This window comes from Salvelinus fontinalis, chromosome 20 (genome assembly GCF_029448725.1).
Source record: "Salvelinus fontinalis isolate EN_2023a chromosome 20, ASM2944872v1, whole genome shotgun sequence".
NCBI classification, from domain to species: domain Eukaryota; kingdom Metazoa; phylum Chordata; class Actinopteri; order Salmoniformes; family Salmonidae; genus Salvelinus; species Salvelinus fontinalis.
In genome coordinates, this window is record NC_074684.1 from 13,490,347 (window position 1) to 13,510,179 (window position 19,833).

Consider the following 19,833-nt stretch of genomic DNA (forward strand, 5'->3'; position numbering starts at 1 on the left):
TTTATTTAGCCCTCCACCCTCCCCAGCTCACCCCATTTATAAGTCTGCCTTTACCATAGGCCTAAATTATATCACAGTATCATAACAGTAGTTTAGAACAGAATAATGGGCAGGGCTCGACATTAACCCTTGTCCGCATCCCTTGCCAAGTAAAAAAGTCTGACAAGCAGAATATCAAATAATTACTCCGAATTGGATCAGAGTGTCCTCTGGAAGCTGTATTGCTGTTCTCCTAATTTCTGTAGAGTGCATCATAGTATAATTGTATGGCATTGATAGACAGGAGCGGTCTTTCAAATCATTCGCAGTTGCGAGATATGCTTTGGAGATCAAAGCACAGAGCTGCATTTATGTTGTTGATATTCCTTGCAAATTAGTGAGTTATTTGCAAAGTTATAGCTGATTTCTTCTCAGCGCACAGGGTTCGTACAGTCATGAAAATCTGTCAAAAGTCATGATGTATGTCAAAATATATATATATATCCATATTGCCTGAATTGATAACGATAAATAGATTGATAAGTTTATAACATTAATGTGCACCAGTTCTTTATTTATCCTTTAAACTACTACTAGTTTGATGGTTGTAGCCATCAATTGTCCCATAATTTCATTTTTATTGTCTAGTATAGGCTGCTTACCATAATGAACAATATCATTAAAATACCTGCAATAAGTGTCCTTTATGGTCGGTGTCAATCATTTTTGTTTCATCGTCCCAGCTCTCATGTGTGCATCACCTGTGTGTATTATCTATCCTGATGCCTAGTCACTTTACACTGCCTTCATGTACATATCTACCTCAAATACCTTGTACCTCTGCACATTGATCTGGTACTTGTACTCTTTGTACAGTTGAAGTAGGTTGACTGCGCCTTTAAACAGCTTGGAAAAGTCCAGAAAATTATATAATGGCTTTAGAAGCTTCTGATAGGCTAATTGACATCATTTGGAGGTGTACCTGTGAATGTATTTCAAGGCCTACCTTCTAACTCAGTGCCTCTTTGCTTGACATCAAGGGAAAATCAAATGAAATCAGCCAAGACCTCAGAAATGTTTTTGTAGACTTCCGTAAGTCTGGTTCATCCTTGGGAGCAATTTCCAAATGCCTGAAGGTACCACGTGCATCTGTACAAACAATAGTACGCAAGTATAAACACCATGGGACCACGCAGCCGTCATACCGCTCAGGAAGGAGACGCTTTCTCTCTCCTAGAGATGAATGTACGTTGGTGCGAAAAGTGCAAATCAATCCCAGAACAGCAGCAAATGACCTTGTGAAGATGCTGGAGAAAACCGGTACAAAAGTATCTAAATCCACAGTTAAAAGAGTCCTATATCGGCATAACCTGAAAGGCCGCTCAGCAAGGAAGAAGCCACTGCTCCAAAACCAGCATAAAAAAGCCAGACTACGGTTTGCAGCTGCACATGGGGACAAAGATTGTACTTTTTGGGGAAATGTCCTCTGGTCTGATGAAACAAAAATAGAACTGTTTGGCCATAATAACCATCGTTATGTTTGGAGGAAAAAGGGGGCGGCTTGCAATCCGAAGAACACTATCCCAACCGTGAAGCATTGGGGTGGCAGCATCATGTTGTGGGGGTGCTTTGCTGCAGGGGGGACTGGTGCACTTCACAAAATAGATGGCATCATGAGGATGGACAATTTTGTGGAAGCTTGTGGGAGGCTACCCAAAACGTTTGACCCAAGTTAGCCTGTACTGCTCTGGCGTTCCGCCAGCGGAACTCCTCCCACATTCCACTGAAAAGGCAGAGCGCGAAATTCAAAATATTTTTTTGAAATATTTAACTTTCACACATTAACAAGTCCAATACAGCAAATGAAAAGGTACACATCTTGTGAATCCAGCCAACATGTCCGATTTTTTAAATGTTTTACAGCGAAAACAGCACGTATTTTTATGTTAGCTCACCACCAAATACAAAAGGACAGACATTTTTCACAGCACAGGTAGCATGCACAAAGCCAACCTAACTAACCAAGAAACAACTTCATCAGATGACAGTCTTATAACGTGTTATTCAATAAATCTATGTTTTGTTCGAAAAATGTGCATATTTGAGGTAGAAATCATAGTTTACATTGCAGCTACAATCAGAAATTGCACCGAAAGCAGACAGAATAATTACAGACACCAACCTCAAATACTCATCATAAAACACTTCTGAAAAATACATAGTGTACAGCAAATGAAAGACAGGCATCTTGTGATTCCAGACAATATTTCCGATTTCTTAAGTGTTTTACAGCGGAAACACAATATAGTGTTATATTAGCTTACCACAACAGCCAGAAACACAAGCCATTTCCCAGCAGCAAAAGTTAGCGATCGTAACAAACCAGCAAAAGATATAATTTTTGACTAACCTTGATAAGCTTCATCAGATGACAGTCCTATAACATCAGGTTATACATACTTATGTTTTGTTCGAAAATGTGCATATATAGAGCTGAAATCAGTGGTTATACATTGTGCTAACGTAGCTACATTTTCCCACAACGTCCGGATATTTTTCTGACACTTTTTCTGACCAAATAGCTATTCATAAACATAACTAAAAAATACATGTTGTATAGGAAATGATAGATACACTAGTTCTTAATGAAATCGCCGTGTTAGAATTCTAAAAATAACTTCATTACGACATACGGCTTACGTTATGGCGAGCGAGTGCCCAAAAGCTGGGCGCAAAACTAATAGTACACAGTTCGACAGATATATGAAATAGCATCATAAAATGGGTCTTACTTTTGATGAGCTTCCATCAGAATGTTGTACAAGAGGTCCTTTGTCAAGAACAATCGTTGTTTGGATTTAGAACGTCCTTTTTCCCCCTCTTGAATTAGCAAGCGCACTAGCCAAGTGGCGCGAAGCTCTCCTTCCTGAATAAAGGCACACAATGCAACACGCCTAACGTCCCGAATAAATTTCAATAGTCTAATAAAACTATATTGAAAAAAGCATACTTTACGATGATATTGTCACATGTATCAAATAAAATCAAAGCCGGAGATAGTAGTCGCCTATAACAAAAGCTTTTCAGAAGGCAATTCCAGGTCCAACCTCGCGCTTTCCAGAAAACAGGAAATGGGTGACACGTCATTCCAAGAGGATTTATTCCATCTCAGACCAAGATAAACACTCCATTTCTTCTCTCACTGCCCCTTGACAGCTAGGGGAAGGTGTATGACGTGCATGTATACTAATGCGTATCATGCCCATTTATAGGCAGGACCTAGAACAGAGCATCGATTTCAGATTTTCCACTTCCTGGTCAGGAAGTTTGTGCCAAATGAGTTCTGTTTTACTCACAGATATAATTGAAACGGTTTTAGAAACGAGAGTATTTTCTATCCAATAGTAATAATAATATGCATATTGTACAAGCAAGAATTGAGTACGAGGCCGTTTAAATTGGGCACGATTTTCCCCCAAAGTGAAAACAGCGCCCTCTGTCCTCAACAGGTTAAACAGTTTAAAAGCAATGCTACCAAATAGTAATTGAGTGTATGTAAAGTTCTGATCCACTGGGAATGTATCTTTATGTGTCTTTATGAAAGAAAGAAAAACTGAAATAAATCATTCTCTACTATTATTCTGACATTTCACATTCTTAAAATAAAGTGGTGATCCTAATTGACCTAAGACAGGGAATTTTTACTAGGATTAAATGTCAGGAATTGTAAAAAAAAACAAAACAAAAAACTGAGTTTAAATGTATTTGGCTAAGGTGTATGTAACCTTCCATTATTGTGTATTTTATTCCTCGTGTTACTGTTTGTTTTAAATCTGTATTGTTGGGAAGGGCAGTAAAGTTTACACGCATTGTATTCAACGCATGTGACTAATATATATATTTTTCCCTCACAGAGTGTGTGCCAGTGCGAGTCACTGGCACAGAGAGAGAGAGAAACATAAACCTAACTAGATAACAATTTAACACATTGTGTAGCCTGGCTAGTTATCTCAGTATTTAACTATGCATGTATTATGTCATTCATGTCTGATGTCCTAAAAAGTTTCGACCGGCACTCTTAAATAACCCCAAATTGCCGACATGCAGTTGATGAACGGGTCCTTTCACTGTAAGACTGTAAAATACCTTTAATGTGTTTTACAGAGTTAATACTGTGGATTGTATTGCATTATGGGTAAAATGCAGAAAAATACTGTTATTAACTGTAATTGGAAGCCTCCTATAAAAATTACTCTAACATACTGGATTTATTTACAGTAATAGCTTATGCCTACTCTAGATTCAAATTTTCAGTTTCAGGGGCCAACCTCATGCTGTCGGGTGAGACGTAATAAACTCAGACAATCACTCTGGGTGATTTTAAGCGTACCTGGTAAACTATACCATAAATTCCAATGAAACGTTGGTTTAACATTATACACATTTCTGTAAAGTACTATATTTCAAATGGTACTGTAATTCCACCCCATAGAATACAGTACCCAACAATATTTTGGGAGTGCCAAAACCTTGTGACAACTAGTGGGTGCATGGTATTGTTGTTTCTGTCTCATTAACATATTTTGAGGCGTGCCTTGTAGAGGCTACATTTGTTGCACCCGTGAGTGAGAGTGCTCTTCCAATTGAACTGATGTGGTAGTAATGTCCAAACAATTACATTTGTATAAAGGACATATTGGAGTGGAAGCAAGCCTCAAACTTTTAATGGCTAAGTATTTGCAATGTTCTTGGTCTGTTTTGCCCTGTAGTCTCTGGAAGCCTTTTTAAGGACTCTAAAAGTGCAAGTTGTAAAAAATCCTAAAATCCTTATCTGTCACGTTTAATCTAGAGATAAGTTTGTTGTTTTGAAAGTGTATTGGAAGGTTTTTAGTAGCTAGCTAACTTTTTAGTTTGGATCCCGCAACGCAGTTGGCATCAGTTGCTGGGACGGCTACTCTCTGTCCAGTGATCCTGCCGACCAAGGCCGAGTCTGAGGAGCTATTTGGCGTAGCAGCTAGCCTAGCTGCTAGCTAGTTGCCTATCAAGCTTGAACGCAGCCCGCGACGCAGTTAGCTATTTGTGGCTGGGACCGCGGGTTGTCTCGGGTTTGTGGCTGTCTAGATCTCTGTTGTTTTCAATCTTCCTTGCGACCTCCCTTTTCTGGCACTGCGAGGAGTAACAGCGTAACCTACATTGCTAGCTACCATGACAAAGACCAAATCCGGCAGGAGTACCATTGAGGACAGTGGTGTCTCTATCACAGGTGAAAGATCTATTAAACGAACAGAAAGAGTTCTACAAGCAGTTGTTACAACAAGAAAATAGCTTCAAGTGTTTTGTCCAAATACCGGTGGAGTCAGCTAATAAAAGAATGGGCAATCTGACCAGAGAGGTCCAAGACCTGAAGAACAGTTTGCAGTTCTCCCAGAGTCAGCTCGATGAGTTGAAACAGGAGAACTGCAAGATGACAGCAATATGTAGGTCATTGAGAGAGGACATCAATTCTATTTGTGAATCTATGATAAAAATGGAGAAATCTCGAGGGACGATCAAGGCACATGGTTGTGGACAGAATTGAAGAATCTCCACATGAGACCTGGATGGAGTCTGAGGACAAAGTGAGGGAAATGATCTTGGAGAAATTGATGATGGACCACAGGAAGATTGAGGTGGAGCGTGCCCACAGGACTGGAAAACCAACCACCGGCCCAGGTGACAGGCCCAGGCCGATTACTGGTCAAGTTCCTGAGTTTCAAGGACATGGTAGCTGTTCTGGAAAGAGCCAAGGACTTGAGAGTAACTTATCTTCCTCAACGAGAACTATCCTAAAGCTGTGCGCCAAAAGAGGAAAGAACTTATCCCAGCCATGAAAGCTGCCAGAGCTCGTGGAGACAGGCCTATTGTCCACCTTCCCTCCCAGAAGCCTGGAAGGGATGAGAGAGCCAAGCCTATGGGTTCGTAGCTTCAACCCCACAGCGCACACACACACACCAATTTATTAATGGACGGCTGAATGTATATTTTTTTTCTTTTGCATTGTTTGCTCTTTCCCATATTGTGTCTATCGTTGATAATTTACCCAGGAAAGGGCTGAAAATAGGCCATATTAATATATGTAGCCTTAGAAATAAGGTTAATGAAATCAACAACTTGCTAACATCAGAACATTTGTATATTAGCAATTATGAGACTCACTTAATTAATTTGATGATACAGCAGTAGCAATACAAGGGTATAACATCTATAGAATAGACATAAATGCTTATGGGGAGGTATTGCAGTATATATATATATATATTCAGAGCCATATCCCTGTAATGCTTAGAGAAGATCTTATGTCAAGTGTTATTGAAGTGTAGTGGTTGCAGGTTCACTTGGCACATCTAAAGCCTTTTATTTTGGGGTGTTGCTATAGGCCACCAAGTGCTAACAGTCAGTATCTAAATAATGTGTGAAATGCTTGATAGTGTATGTGATGTAAATAGTGGTCTACTTTCTTGGGGACCTGAATATTGACTGGTTTTTATCAAGCTGTCCACTCAAGAGGAAACTTCTCACTAACCAGTGCCTGTAATCTGGTTCAGGTTATTAATCAAACACTACAGGAACAAGATCATCCACATGTATCAATCACATTTTTACTAATACTGTATCCGTACTCATTGGATGCAGTGATCAAAATAGTGTCTATATCCAGGAACGCCTAAGTTCCAAATGCTGGGCCTAAAATAGTGTGTAAGAGATCATACAAAAGATTTTGCTGTGCCTCTTATGTGGAGGATGTGTTGGTCAGATATCAATCAAGTTTATTTTATATAGCCCTTCGTACATCAGCTAATATCTCGAAGTGCTGTACAGAGACCCAGCCTAAAACCCCAAACAGCTAGAATGCAGGTGTAGAAGCACGGTGGCTAGGAAAAACTCCCTAGAAAGGCCAAAACCTAGGAAGAAACCTAGAGAGGAACCAGGCTATGAGGGGTGGCCAGTCCTCTTCTGGCTGTAATTAATAAGGAGCATCCGGACGCTGCCCTTGATGAATTTATGAAATTGCTTCTTCCAATTATTGATAAACATGCACCTGTTAAGTCTCCATCGATTGATGAGGAATTGAAAAACTGTATGGTTGAAAGAGATGGGGCAAAAGGAGTGGCTAATAAGTTTTGGCTACACATCTGACTGGATGCAAATTTGAGAAATGTGACAACTCAACAGAAAAAATAAACTATATTATGAAGCCAGGATCAATGATAAAGAATTGATGAAAAAAACACTTTAGTACTTTAAATTAGATTATGGGCAGAAAGACAAATTCAACTCCATCTTTCATCAAATCAGATGGCTTATTCATCACAAAACCACTTGATGTTGCCAATTATTTTAATGATTGCTTCATTGACATAGTTGGCAAACTTATGCAGGAAATACCAACAATGAACAGTGAGCCATCGTATTCATGCATAAAAAAAAAATGAAAGAAAAGCATTGCAAGTCAGTGTGGGAGAGGTGGAAAAATTATTGTTCAATTATGACAAACCTCCTGGCATTTACAACTTGGATGGAAAGCTACTGAGGATGTTAGCTGACTATAGCCACTGTCATATCTTTAATCTGAGCCTAGAGGAATGTCTTTGTCCTGAAGTCTGGAGGGAAGCCAAAATAATTCCACTACCCAAGAGTGGTAGAGCAGCCTTTACTGTATCTAGCAGCAGATCTATCAGCTTGCTGCCAGCTCTTAGCAAACAGCATTAAACTGGCAGCCGAGTTGCCAGCCAATTACTGTAATTGTATAATTTCTTATTGTAAAACATACATCCCTGCTGTAAAGCAACATTACAGTATTTACCTGGCAACTGCTGCCAGTATAATGCTGTACATTTACAGCAAAAACTTTTATAGTGTTAATAAACCAATTACACATACTCCTGTTGTAAAACCGCCTCAAGCACTCAATATTGGGAGTTGAGAAATAAGGCTGTCGTAATGACAATGTAAAAACATATTCTTAGAGTAGCCTAATTGACAAACTCCCATGTTGTCAACAGAGCTTCCCTGAAACCTGCATATTTTAGCCTTACAAGTTTATAGATAAGCATATCTTGGTTTCCTTGAATGAGGAAATTATTTGGTTGTAATTGTAATGTTGAAATATGTTATAGGCTAAGAAGGATGGCCAACCATCCTCCAGGCGAACCATAATGGAACAGTGCATCATTCTTGTTCAAGTGGCTAAAAAGTTATTGTCAAGCCCTGTATGGTATATCCTCACTATATGCAAAAAACAACCTTATGGGTAACCTTAGTCCCAGCTATGCTAGTAAACACAAATCTAGTAGATAATCTGTCTACAATAGCATGTCACTTTACAATGATTGATTGCATATGGCCCTTGTACTTCTGCTTCATTGCTAGTTTACCTTGGTTTGTTAACTGTTACATACAACTCTTGGAGGGAACGCAACCCCTGCTATACTCAACTCCCCGTGGAGTGAAAGAGGTATGTGATTGTAGGTGCAGGTAAGGATGAAAGAAGTAGATAATATTACCATTAACAGGGATTCTATTTCCTTAACACAGTAATTGTGGGGGAAGGGGCTGGACAGAACCAAAGAAAGTAAGAGTTAGTCCCCTCTCCTACCTACCTCTTCTTAACGACACCTGGCACGCTAACCAAAATACAGGGGGTGGTCCACCCAGGTCTTACCTAGTGTGCATAGACAGAGTATATACTATGGGAATATGTATGCCCGCAGACCTCTTGCCTAAACACAAAACTCTTGCCTTCCCCTTCCCCCCTGGGAACAAATGAAACAGAATAAGTCACCAAACTCAGTGAACAATGAATAAACCAAAAACACCAGGTACTATAGCAAACACATACCTCTGCAGGACCGGCTACAAAATACTTTACAACAAATTTACCAAACCAACACAGCCGATACAAAGACGCTCTCCCTCTTTTTGACAAAGGAACACTGGCTTTTATCCAGCTGGAGAAGGAATTGGTAATTGAAAACAGCTGTTTCCCCTGACGAGAGGGAGGGTTCAGAGCTCCAATCATCGATGGAGCCGACCAATCAGCTGCTTAGAATCCAGGAAGCCATTTCCTGAAATACACACATACAAACACATACATACCCAAAACATATAAACTGGGGAACGTAACATTAACAATAGATGGAATGCAATTTACTCCACTGGGGTAATAACTTTTTGACCCTCACCTCTGCAGATGAGCCTTGTGCCTCTTATCTGCCTCATGCTCTCTCACTCACACACACTCTTTCTCTCTCTCTCTCTTTTTTCCCTGCTGGAGGATTAGGCGATGCCTAGGTATGAAAAGAATAGTCATGCTTTTTATCCCTGCCCAAGAGTTTAGAGAAGAATGGATTTGCCTGGTCACTAGAACTGCGTCAACAAACGTGTGTGGTTGAAGTCAAGTATGGCACAGTGAGCGCATTGTTGCCTTTTAGTGCACAGTTTCCTCTTCATCACATTCAGACAGCGCTTTGAAAAGTGACAGCTCCCAAGAGTTAGCGCGAGCCTGTGAGGCAGCAAGACTGACACGAAGAGAGCCCCATCTCCCACTAACCTCAGCCAGACCTGAGGTGTCAATCTCACAACACAGACACACACACACACACACACACACACATACAAAAACACAGAATGCCATAAAAGGGCCTAGCCGTTCAACCTCCCCTCTCTGTGTCATGTGCATTCCAATCAGCTTTTTAGCACTTATGCTCAATATGCACAGCTAACTAATGGCCAGGAAACAACAGGGGTTGTGTCCACCACTCCTCTGAAACTATTTAACTGTTCAAACTCCATTGAACTCCAACTATCCATTCCTCAGTCTCAGTTCCTTAATATGAAGCCTTGTGAAGTGGGGGTTAACGATAGGTCAGTAAAGTACATAAAAGTGCCATAGTTCTAACAGATCCTGCGAGAAATCAACCGTTTATCGACTCCCACAAAGTGGACTCAAGTAGCCTAAACTTTGGTGTGTTGACTGTAACAGGACTGCTACACTGCAAGTGTAACTTGTACAGAGTGTGAGACGCTCCCATTCATTTCAATTAACCTTGGGCGTAAGTGGCATGGCTCTGCGAGAGGCTCGCGCTGCTCAGTGTAAAATTTTGCTCAGGTTTCATTTTCAAGAATTCAAGTGGCGCTTACGCTCTACTCACTCTGGAAAAAGTGACAAGTCCGCTGGAAGTCAGTTGTCAGTTTGATTACAAGGTTTTGTCATATGGAGACATGTCAGTATTGTTGATGTTTTTAAGAATTAGGTGTGTATGATAATGTCAAATGGGTGCCTATGTTGTTGCCAATAGGCTACGTGCCGTTAACCATAGGCTCGATGCTGTAGCCAAATTACTGGAGACACTAGCCTATTTAGGCAGTCTTCCATAGCCATCTTTCACATCCACCTAAAGCGACACTGATCTGGTTTATCCAAAGTTTGGCTCTTATCTGAAGTTGTTTCATCTTCCTTCTCTGGGGTTGGGTTTCTTTTGGATATCTGGACCCACTCCTGTTCATACGTGATGGGCAAGTTGTTGACCTGGTTTTTGTTTAAATTCCACTGTGTCAAATTAGGAGCCTGCCCTTGATCTGTAGCACTTTGTTGATTTATTGAATAGGTCAATCACAGGTAATAAGTTTTGTTTTGTTGTGCATGTCTGTGTTTGCGTATATTCCTCTATGTTTGTATGGGTCCATCATGTCACTAAATGACTGGTTTGTGCAATACTTTATATAGGGTAGATTGTTCTCTTCAAAGCTATCAAACTACTAATTTACCAAGGCTCATGCATTGATTTACTCTATTAAAATACTACAACAACTAGGCGCAAGTTGACACCCTGGTTTGATTATCAGACTGTGATTGGGAGTCCCATAGGGCGGCGCACAATTGGCCCAGCGTCATCCGAGTTTGGCCGGTGTAGGCCGTTATTGTAAATATGAATTTGTTCTTAACTGACTTGCCTAGTTAAATAAAGGTTAAATAAAAATAAATAAATACGTTTACCTACTAACCCCTCGTTGACATTAGACTACATTTGAATTGACATGCATAAATCACATTGACTGTATCTGTGGATCATTAGTTGATACAGTAGATCAAGTTGTTCAAACAAAGTGTTTGGCTTGTTAGCATGTTTATTGCAGTGCTTATGTTGACTCTTCATGTAGATGGATGTTGGCAATACTTTCCCTTTGTTTTTCCAGTTTATCTTTTTTCATGGCCTGTGGACTGCGTCATACTAACCTGTGGGGAGACAATGACTAAGAAGCTCTGTGAATTCTCTCTCTTGCTCTCTCTCACTTTCAATTCAAGGGATTTATTGGCATGGGAAACATGTTTATATTGCCAAAGCAAGTGGAAATGATACTAAACAAAAGTGAAATAAACTATCAGAAATGAACAGTAAACATTACTCACAAAAGTTAAAAAATAATATTTAAAATGTTGTATTATGGTTATGTATAGTGTTGTAACAATGTGCAAATAGTTGAAGTACGAAAGGGAAAATAAATATCTCTGTCTTACATGGCTTACATGGTTAACACAACCCAAAACGGGTCTTCCATTTTACAGTCTTTCCCCCTTCTGCAAGAATGGAAAGTTCACCCAGGGTAGGGCCCGAAGCCTACCTCCATTTGTCAAATGTAACCCAAGTCCGCCTTGCATCGCTCATTCAGCAGTCAAGCCTAATTACAAATGCGCGTGTGTCTTTTTACTTTCTGAAGGGCTTCCAGGTGTATCGTTATAGGGCCCCAGAGCACACCGAAGAGATCAAAGCGCTGGCCTACAGGCTTCAGCTCCTGTTACCCCATGCGCTCAGCTCTTGCCCTTTAATTGATTAATTCATTCTCAAGCCGATACCCCACCCCAGATCGCATATGATACTGCAAAGTGCTCTCTTGCCTCCACCTTTTGAAACACTACATAAACAGCACTAAATCTCCAGGCTCTGGACAATACAGTCAACAACCTCAACAGCCGTTACCACATTTCTCTCTGTCCCAAATGGCACCCTATTCCCTATATAGTGCACTACTTTTTACCAGGGCGCATAAGCGTGCCAATCCTGGACGCATCCACTATTTCATATTGCTAGTGTAGCTAGTGTAGTGACAGCAGGCAAGGCTGTTCCCTGTTCCCACCTCATTATTAACTACCCCTCTGCCAACAAGGCCACTGGACGAAAGTCTATTCTTGAAGGTAATGAATACTTGTCTAGAGTATATTATTTAGAGCGACACAGCAAAGGAGAGAGGCTGACACACAGTGAGAGGAAATCTCCTGGGGTTAGCTGGTGAAAAGATATTTCCGCTCCCCAGGGGTGAAACGGGCAGATGGGGTTAGGGCAAAAGTAGTGTTGGGGAAAGTAACCAATATCCCCTGTAAGGCTTCAATGACTTGCAAGTTGCATTCCTTGCAAGGTAGAGAGACAGTTAGGGCCATGGTCAACTAACCATGTAGCCTTGCAGACTTATTGGCTCAATCGTCTCTTTAGGAACCTGCTGGCATAAACAAACATGAATTGGGGTGTGCGTGTGTGTACGCGTGTATACGTGCATGCAGTGTTTTCCCTAAGCGTCGGTCAAATAGCCAGTTAGAGACTCATCTTCTCCAAGATTTTTTTTTAATTCACACTATCTTTTAAAATATTGGTGTGCCTGACTAGGGCAGCCTGAGTGTCGTAGATTAATAACCGAGCACAAAAATGCTAACCTCTGTTATTGTAATGGTGAGAGGTTAGCATATTTTGGGGGTATGATATTTGTGCATCTGTAATTTTCTCACTCATCATTATTCATGATTCATTCAGGACTATCCATAATCATGGTAGCATCCACATTAATGTAGATGTGTTTAGAGACATATTATATTCTTATTTACAATAAAAGTGACTCCAAAATGACACAATACATTATTTACCATTAATTTCTATTGGGAACAAAATCATCTGTAACACAACCAAAACGAACAGCAAATGCATCCAACAAGTTTGTAGAGTCACAAGCTTGGTGTAATGATTGCATGCTCGGAATATGGGACAAAATACTAAACTTTTGATTACTTTAATACAAATATAAGTGAATGTATTCCAATACTTTTGGTCACCTAAAATGGGGGGACTATGTACAGAAAGTTCTGTAATTTCTAAACGGTTCACCCGATATGGAGGAAAATACCTTCAAATTAAAGGTGACAGTCTGCACTTTAAAATCATAGTCAATGTATCATTTCGAATCCAAAGTGCTAGAGTACAGAGACAAAAAAAGTAATAGAAAATGGTCACAATACCAATACTTTTGGAGTTCATCCTAAACTAGAGGAAAACCTGCTTCATTCTGCTTTATACATAACACTGGGAGAGGAATTTACCTTTCAGCATAACCTGTAACACAAGGCCAAATCTACACTAGTTGGTAAAAAAAATGACAGTTAATGTTCCTGAGTGGCCAAGTTACAGTTATGACACAAATCTTCTTGAAAATCTATGGCAAGACTGTCTAGCCATGATCCCCAACACCTTGACAGAGCTTGAATAATTTTGAAAAGAATAATGGGCAAATATCGCACAATCCAGGTGTGCAGAGACTTGCCTAATAATACTTTAAGCTGTAATCGTTACCAAAGGTGTGTCACGTTCTGACCTTTATTTTCCTTTGTTTTGTCTTTAGTTAGTATGGTCAGGGCGTGAGTTGGGGTGGGCAGTTTTATGTTGTCTGTTTCTATGTGGGGTTTTCTAGTTTGGCCTGATATGGTTCTCAATCAGAGGCAGGTGTTTTGTGTTGTCTCTGATTGGGAACCATATTTAGGTAGTCTGTTTTGTATTGTGGGTTGTGGGTTATTGTCTATGTCTATGTGTAAGTTGCCTGTGTCTGCACTTTTCATATATAGCTTCACGTTCGTTCGTTTTGTTGTTTTTGTAAGTTTGTTTAGTGTTCTTCGTCTTCGTTATAATAAATAGAGAAGATGTATTCAAACCACGCTGCGCTTTGGTCCGATCCTTACTCCTCCTCAAACGAGGAGGATTACGACGAACGTGACAAGGTGTTTCTAACATATATTGACTCGGAGGTGAATACTAATCTAATCGAGGTATATTTGTGTTTTATTTTTCATAAATTAAAAAAATATATAATTTTTCTTCCACTTTGTCATTACAGACTATTTTGTGTAGATCAATGACAAAAATATCTGTTAAATTCATTGAATACTTATGGTACCCATTGTTGGTTATTTAGTTTGCTTGTCAGCAAGAACAGTCGTTTTTTTCGGTTAGTCGTTTAGGACATCTACTTTGTGCATGACACAAGTGATTTTTCCAATAATTGTCTACAGACAGATTATTTAACTTATAATTCACTGTATCACAAATCCAGTGGGTCAGAAGTTTACATACACTAAGTTGACTGTGCCTTTAAACAGCTTGAAAAATTACAGAAAATTATGTCATGGCTTTAGAAGCTTCTGATAGGCTAATTGACATCATTTGAGTCAATTGGAGGTGTACCTGTGGATGCATTTCAAGGCCTACCTTCAAACTCAGTCCCTCTTTGCTTGACATCATGGGAAAATCAAAAGAAATCAGCCAAGACATGGGGACAAAGATCGTACTTTTTGTAGAAATGTCCTCTGGTCTGATGAGACAAAAATAGAACTGTTTGGCCATAATGACCATCGTTATGTTTGGAGGTTAAAAGGGGGAGGCTTACAAGACGAAGAACAACATCCCAACCGTGAAGCATGGGGGTGGCAGCATCAGGTTGTGGGGGTGCTTTGCTGCAGGAGGGACTGGTGCACTTCACAAAATAGATGGCGTCATGAGGATGAAAAATTATGTGGATATATTGGAACAACATCTCAAGACATCAGTCAGGAAGTTAAAGCTTGGTGGCAAATGGGTCTTCCAAATGGACAATGACCCCAAGCATACTTCCAAAGTTGTTGCAAAATGGCTTAAGGACAACAAAGTCAAGGTATTGGAGTGGCCATCACCTCAATCCTATAGAAAATGTGTGGGCAGAACTGAAAAAGCGTGTGCGAACAAGGAGGCCTACAAATCTGACCCAGTTACACTGTTACACCAGCTCTGTCAGGAGGAATGGGCCCAAATTCACTCAACCTATTGTGGGAAGCTTGTAGAAGGCTACCCGAAACGTTTGACCAAAGTTAAACAATGTAAAGGAAATGCTACCAAATACTAATTGAGTGTATGTAAACTTCTGATCCACTGGGAATGTGATGAAAGAAATAAAAGCTGAAATAAATCCTTCTCTCTACTATTATTCTGACATTTCACATTCTTAAAATAAAGTGGTGATCCTAACTGACCTAAAACAGGGAATGTTTACTAGGATTAAATGTCAGTAATTGTGAAAAACTGAGTTTAAATGTATTTGGATAAGGTGTATGTAAACTTCCGACTTCAACTGTACATTGAAACTTTTGTTTTTATCCCCTGGATTTCTAACCCCTAGATTATCTTGTTGGATCTAATTTTAATAGCTAGCATTTCAATGGCCATAATAAATAGATATGGAGACAACGGACAGCCTTATTGTACTCCTCTTAAAAGCGCAATACTTTCTGAGAAGTAAACATTATTTACTATTTTACATCTGGGGTTGCTGTACATAAATTTAACCCAGTGTATAAGAGATTCATCAAATTTAAAGTAATCCAGGCATTTATATATAAATTCTTGTCGTACTTCATCAAACGCCTTTTCAAAATCTGCTATGAAGACCAGGCCTGGTATCTTCGATGTTTCATAATATTCAATTGTGTCAATTGTCGTATATTATCTCTATTTAAAAAACCTGTCTGATCAGGATGAACAATATCTGGTAAAACCTTTTTTATTCTAAGTGCTATGCATTTCGCCAGGATTTTCACATCGCAACATTAAAGTGTTAGAAGCCTCCAGTTTTTTTTATACTTTATACTTTATACTTACCACCTGTGTCCTGTTTTAGTTGTAATGAAATCAGACCTTCTTGTTGAGTACCTGAAAGTCTACCATTTGTATAAGAGTAATTAAAAGATGCTAATAATGGATCTTTGAGTACATCAAAAAAGGTCTGATATACTTCTGCTGGTATGCTGTCAAGCCCTGGTGTTTTTACAGACTGAAAAGATTTTATTGCCTCAAAATTCCCTTTCTGTAAGTTGGCCTTCACACAGGTCTTTCTGTAAATTTGTTCATTTCACATTATTACTAGGAAGGAAATCCTTACAGTTAACATCATTCAGTGGAAATGGAGGAGACTGAAAAGAAAACATATTCGAAAAATATTTTGCTTCCTGGGTAACTCCATCATTTGTAACGAGTTTCTGTAAATTCTTTTTGGTGGAATTTCTATGTTGAAGATCCAAGAAAATGTTGTGCATTTTTCACAATTTTCCATCCAATTCACTTTATTTTTGTAATACATTACACTTGATCATTTTTGAATAAGTACCTCCAATTTGTTTTTCCTCTAACCTATTTTGTGCCTATAGTACAGTTTCCGTTACCATCTGCCTGCGCTGTAGCTTCCTCTATTTCCTTTATTATTCTAATCTCTTTTGTCCTAAACTGTTTTTGTTTTATCGATGAGTATTGTATTGAATGGCCTCTAAAAGTACATTTCAAAGTGTTCCATACAACAAGGGGATCTGCTGTACCTATGTTGTACAAAAGAAGTAATTTATTAATTATTTTGTCATAGTTAATAACAAATTGTCATCCAATAGGCTTTGATTAAATTTCCAATATCCCCGTCCACGTGGAAATTCTGTAAGAGTTATATGGAGGCCAATTAGATTGTGGTCCGATCGCATTTGTTCTCCTATTAATACTTGTTTTACTTTTGATGCCAGCAAGAACGAGACTAGGAAGTAATCAAGATGGCTAGCTTGATTAAGCCTCCTCCATGTATATCTCACTAGGTCAGGGTTTTTCAACCTCCATATATCCACTAGTTTTAATGTATCCATGATCTTTGTGATCTCCTTAAGTGCTTGAGGGTGATAGTTTGTAGAGTGATTTCCTTTACGGTCCATTGAGGTACTTAAAATCGTATTATAATCTCCCACCATAATAATAGATTCTTCCATTGCTTGTGAGCTCAATAGATCATATAGATAATTTCGAACAAGTGTGGATCATCATTATTTGGCCCATATAGATTAATTAGCGAAATCTGTTTTTGGTCCAATAGCATATTTAAAATAGTCCACCTTCCTTGCGGATCTGTTTGCACAGTTTGCACAATCGGATTAAAATTTGTATTAATTAGTATAATCACCTCTTTTGAGTTTCTTTGCCCATGGCAAAAATATATTTTTCCCTCCCAGTCCTTTTTCCACCCAACCTCATCTATATTTGATGAATGAGTTTCCTGTAAACAATAGATATCATATTCTTTCTAGCCATGTAAAAATGTATCGTCTTTTTTTGATCTGCAAAGCCATTACAATCTTATGTCATGCAATAAAATGCAAATGAATTACTTAAAAATCATACAATGTGATTTTCTGGATTTTTCATCTCTCACAGTTGAAGTGTACCTATGATAAAAATGACAGACCTCTACATGCTTTGTAAGTAGGAAAACCTGCAAAATCGGCAGTGTATCAAATACTTGTTCTCCCCACTGTATATTAAAATAATACTAACATAAACTAATAACTTATCAATAAAATTGTTTTCTAGGTGGACAGCATCAAAGCTAGGGTTGCAAATCCCGAAAGTTCCCAGGTTTCCCAAAAAGTGACCGGAATTTGGGGAAAGTGGACGGAATGTTGCAACTCTAATTTAAGCTTTTTTATTGATTACTCTTTGAATTTCAGTTCACTTCCTGTATTGACTGGACATGAAATGAATTGACTGCAAATCAAATCAAATTGTATTCATCACGTGCCCAATACAACACCTTAGAATGAAATGCTTACTTACAAGCTCTTTCCCAACGATGCAGCGTTAGATAAGAAAAAAATACATGAGAAATAAAAACACATGAATGAAGCTATATACAAGGATTACCAATACCATATCAATGTCCAGGGTTATGTGGTAGATATGAACTTGTTTCTTTAATTCTTTTTTACCTGGTAATTTGACTGCGAACAAATTCTCATTTACAGCAACAACCTGGGGAATAGTTACAAGGGAGATTGATGAGCCAATTGGATGCTGGGGATGAGTAGGTGGCCATGAGGGCCAGATAAGGAATTTAACCAGGACTGCAGGGTTAACACCCCTACTCTTAAGATCAGTACCATGGGATCTTTAGTGACCATAGAGAGTCAGGACATCCCATCCTACTGCCCTGGGATATTTTTTTCTTTGACCAGAGGAGAGTGCCTTCTACTGGTTCTCCAACACCACTTCCAGCAGCATCTGGTCTCCCATCCAGGGACAAACCCTGCTTAACTTCAGAGCTAAGCCAGCAGTGTGCAGCAGGGTGGTATGCTGCTGGCTGCAGGGTCGTATGCTGCTGGCATACCTACATGTAGGCAGGGGTTAAGTGTCTAGGCATCAGGATAGATAATAATAAGAGTACAAAGTAGCAGCATTGTATATGGTGGGTGTATATATGTGTCAGTGTGTGTGTGTGTGTGTGTGTGTGTGTGTGTATGTATGTTAGCAAAGTATTAATTGATGAACACTGTTTGTGTATTGTATGGTTGCATTCACCCCCAATTCTTACAGGAAATGTAACATGCTTGCTATAGCTGTGCTCTGTTCTTTGGTTCTCCTTCCCCAGCTCAGGTCAGGATGTCCAGAGAGCCAGTGTAATCATCAACCTGCCAAACCTGGTGCGTCAGAATCCAGCAGAGACCTTCCGACGGGTAGTGCCAAAAGTTCGGGTGGGCCAATTAATCTGTTCTACTCTAAAGCCTAATATTCATATTAACCACTGTACTGTGGTAAAACCGACATTTTATGACTGAATAGAAACATTAACTAATGACAAATGTCCATTAAATTATAATTATTCCTTTTTGGTGTGTCTTGTGACTACATGTCCATAGTAACAAATGGTCAATAAACCTCTTCACTCCTAACCCTTCCCCACTTTTAACCCCCTCTCGCCCTCTGACACAGGAAGTACTGCACGTAGCCGGGGCAGACATGCAGCTAGCGGCGGCAGGCTCCTTCCTGACCTTGCTCCAGGATGACATTGTCCTTATCCAGACGCACACCCACTCCATCCTACAGATCGTTCTACTTAACCTGGACCACCGGGACACAGGTCAGCATGGTTCTTCTAAGCATAACATAAGAGATGTCATAAGCAGTCGTGATGATAATAACTTATTACAGGCTACCACAACTGATTCGACAAGACCATGGCAGGAAGTTAAAGTTGTCTTCACCGTGTCATTAGCATGGCGTTAGTAAGCAAATAACTCATGCCAAACTAGACTGATTTGACAAAAACCAAGGCGGTAAAGTTTGGCGATGTCAACCTTTGTCCTATCGTGATTATATACCCATAAAACATTGTGATATACAATGGTATTGCCCCTATTGGCAAACTCCCCCCAAAAAAGACAAACCGCAACAACAAAAAATCCGCTATAGCGTGAAGTCGAACAATACAACCAATGGTCCCTCTAAGCTGCACACGTGCGCGGGCGCGCAGCTCCCATCTGACTGCCACACAGAAGAATTATCAGCCCGCGCAGAGAAGCACGAGATTGAACTTCCCTCAACTTTCTGGAGTTTTCCCCTTTAGTTAACACTATCAACGTTTTGTTCTACTGTGGGAATTGTGATCTAATCAACGCAATATTAAAAATTAACTATGCAAGACTTGGTATGCAAAACTAACTGTGCA

The 19,833-nt window shown here is 39.5% G+C and overlaps 1 protein-coding gene across 3 annotated transcripts in view; it reads left to right on the forward strand.

Moving 5' to 3' along the window:
- ppp4r4 (protein phosphatase 4, regulatory subunit 4) overlaps nucleotides 1-19,833 on the forward strand; it is a 126,231-nt gene that overhangs the window by 33,433 nt on the left and 72,965 nt on the right. For all 3 annotated transcript variants that reach the window (XM_055872457.1, XM_055872454.1, XM_055872456.1), the window contains 2 exons: nucleotides 18,757-18,859; nucleotides 19,098-19,245. In XM_055872457.1, the coding sequence (XP_055728432.1) occupies nucleotides 18,757-18,859; nucleotides 19,098-19,245 (251 nt within the window). The remainder of the gene's footprint in view (nucleotides 1-18,756; nucleotides 18,860-19,097; nucleotides 19,246-19,833) is intronic.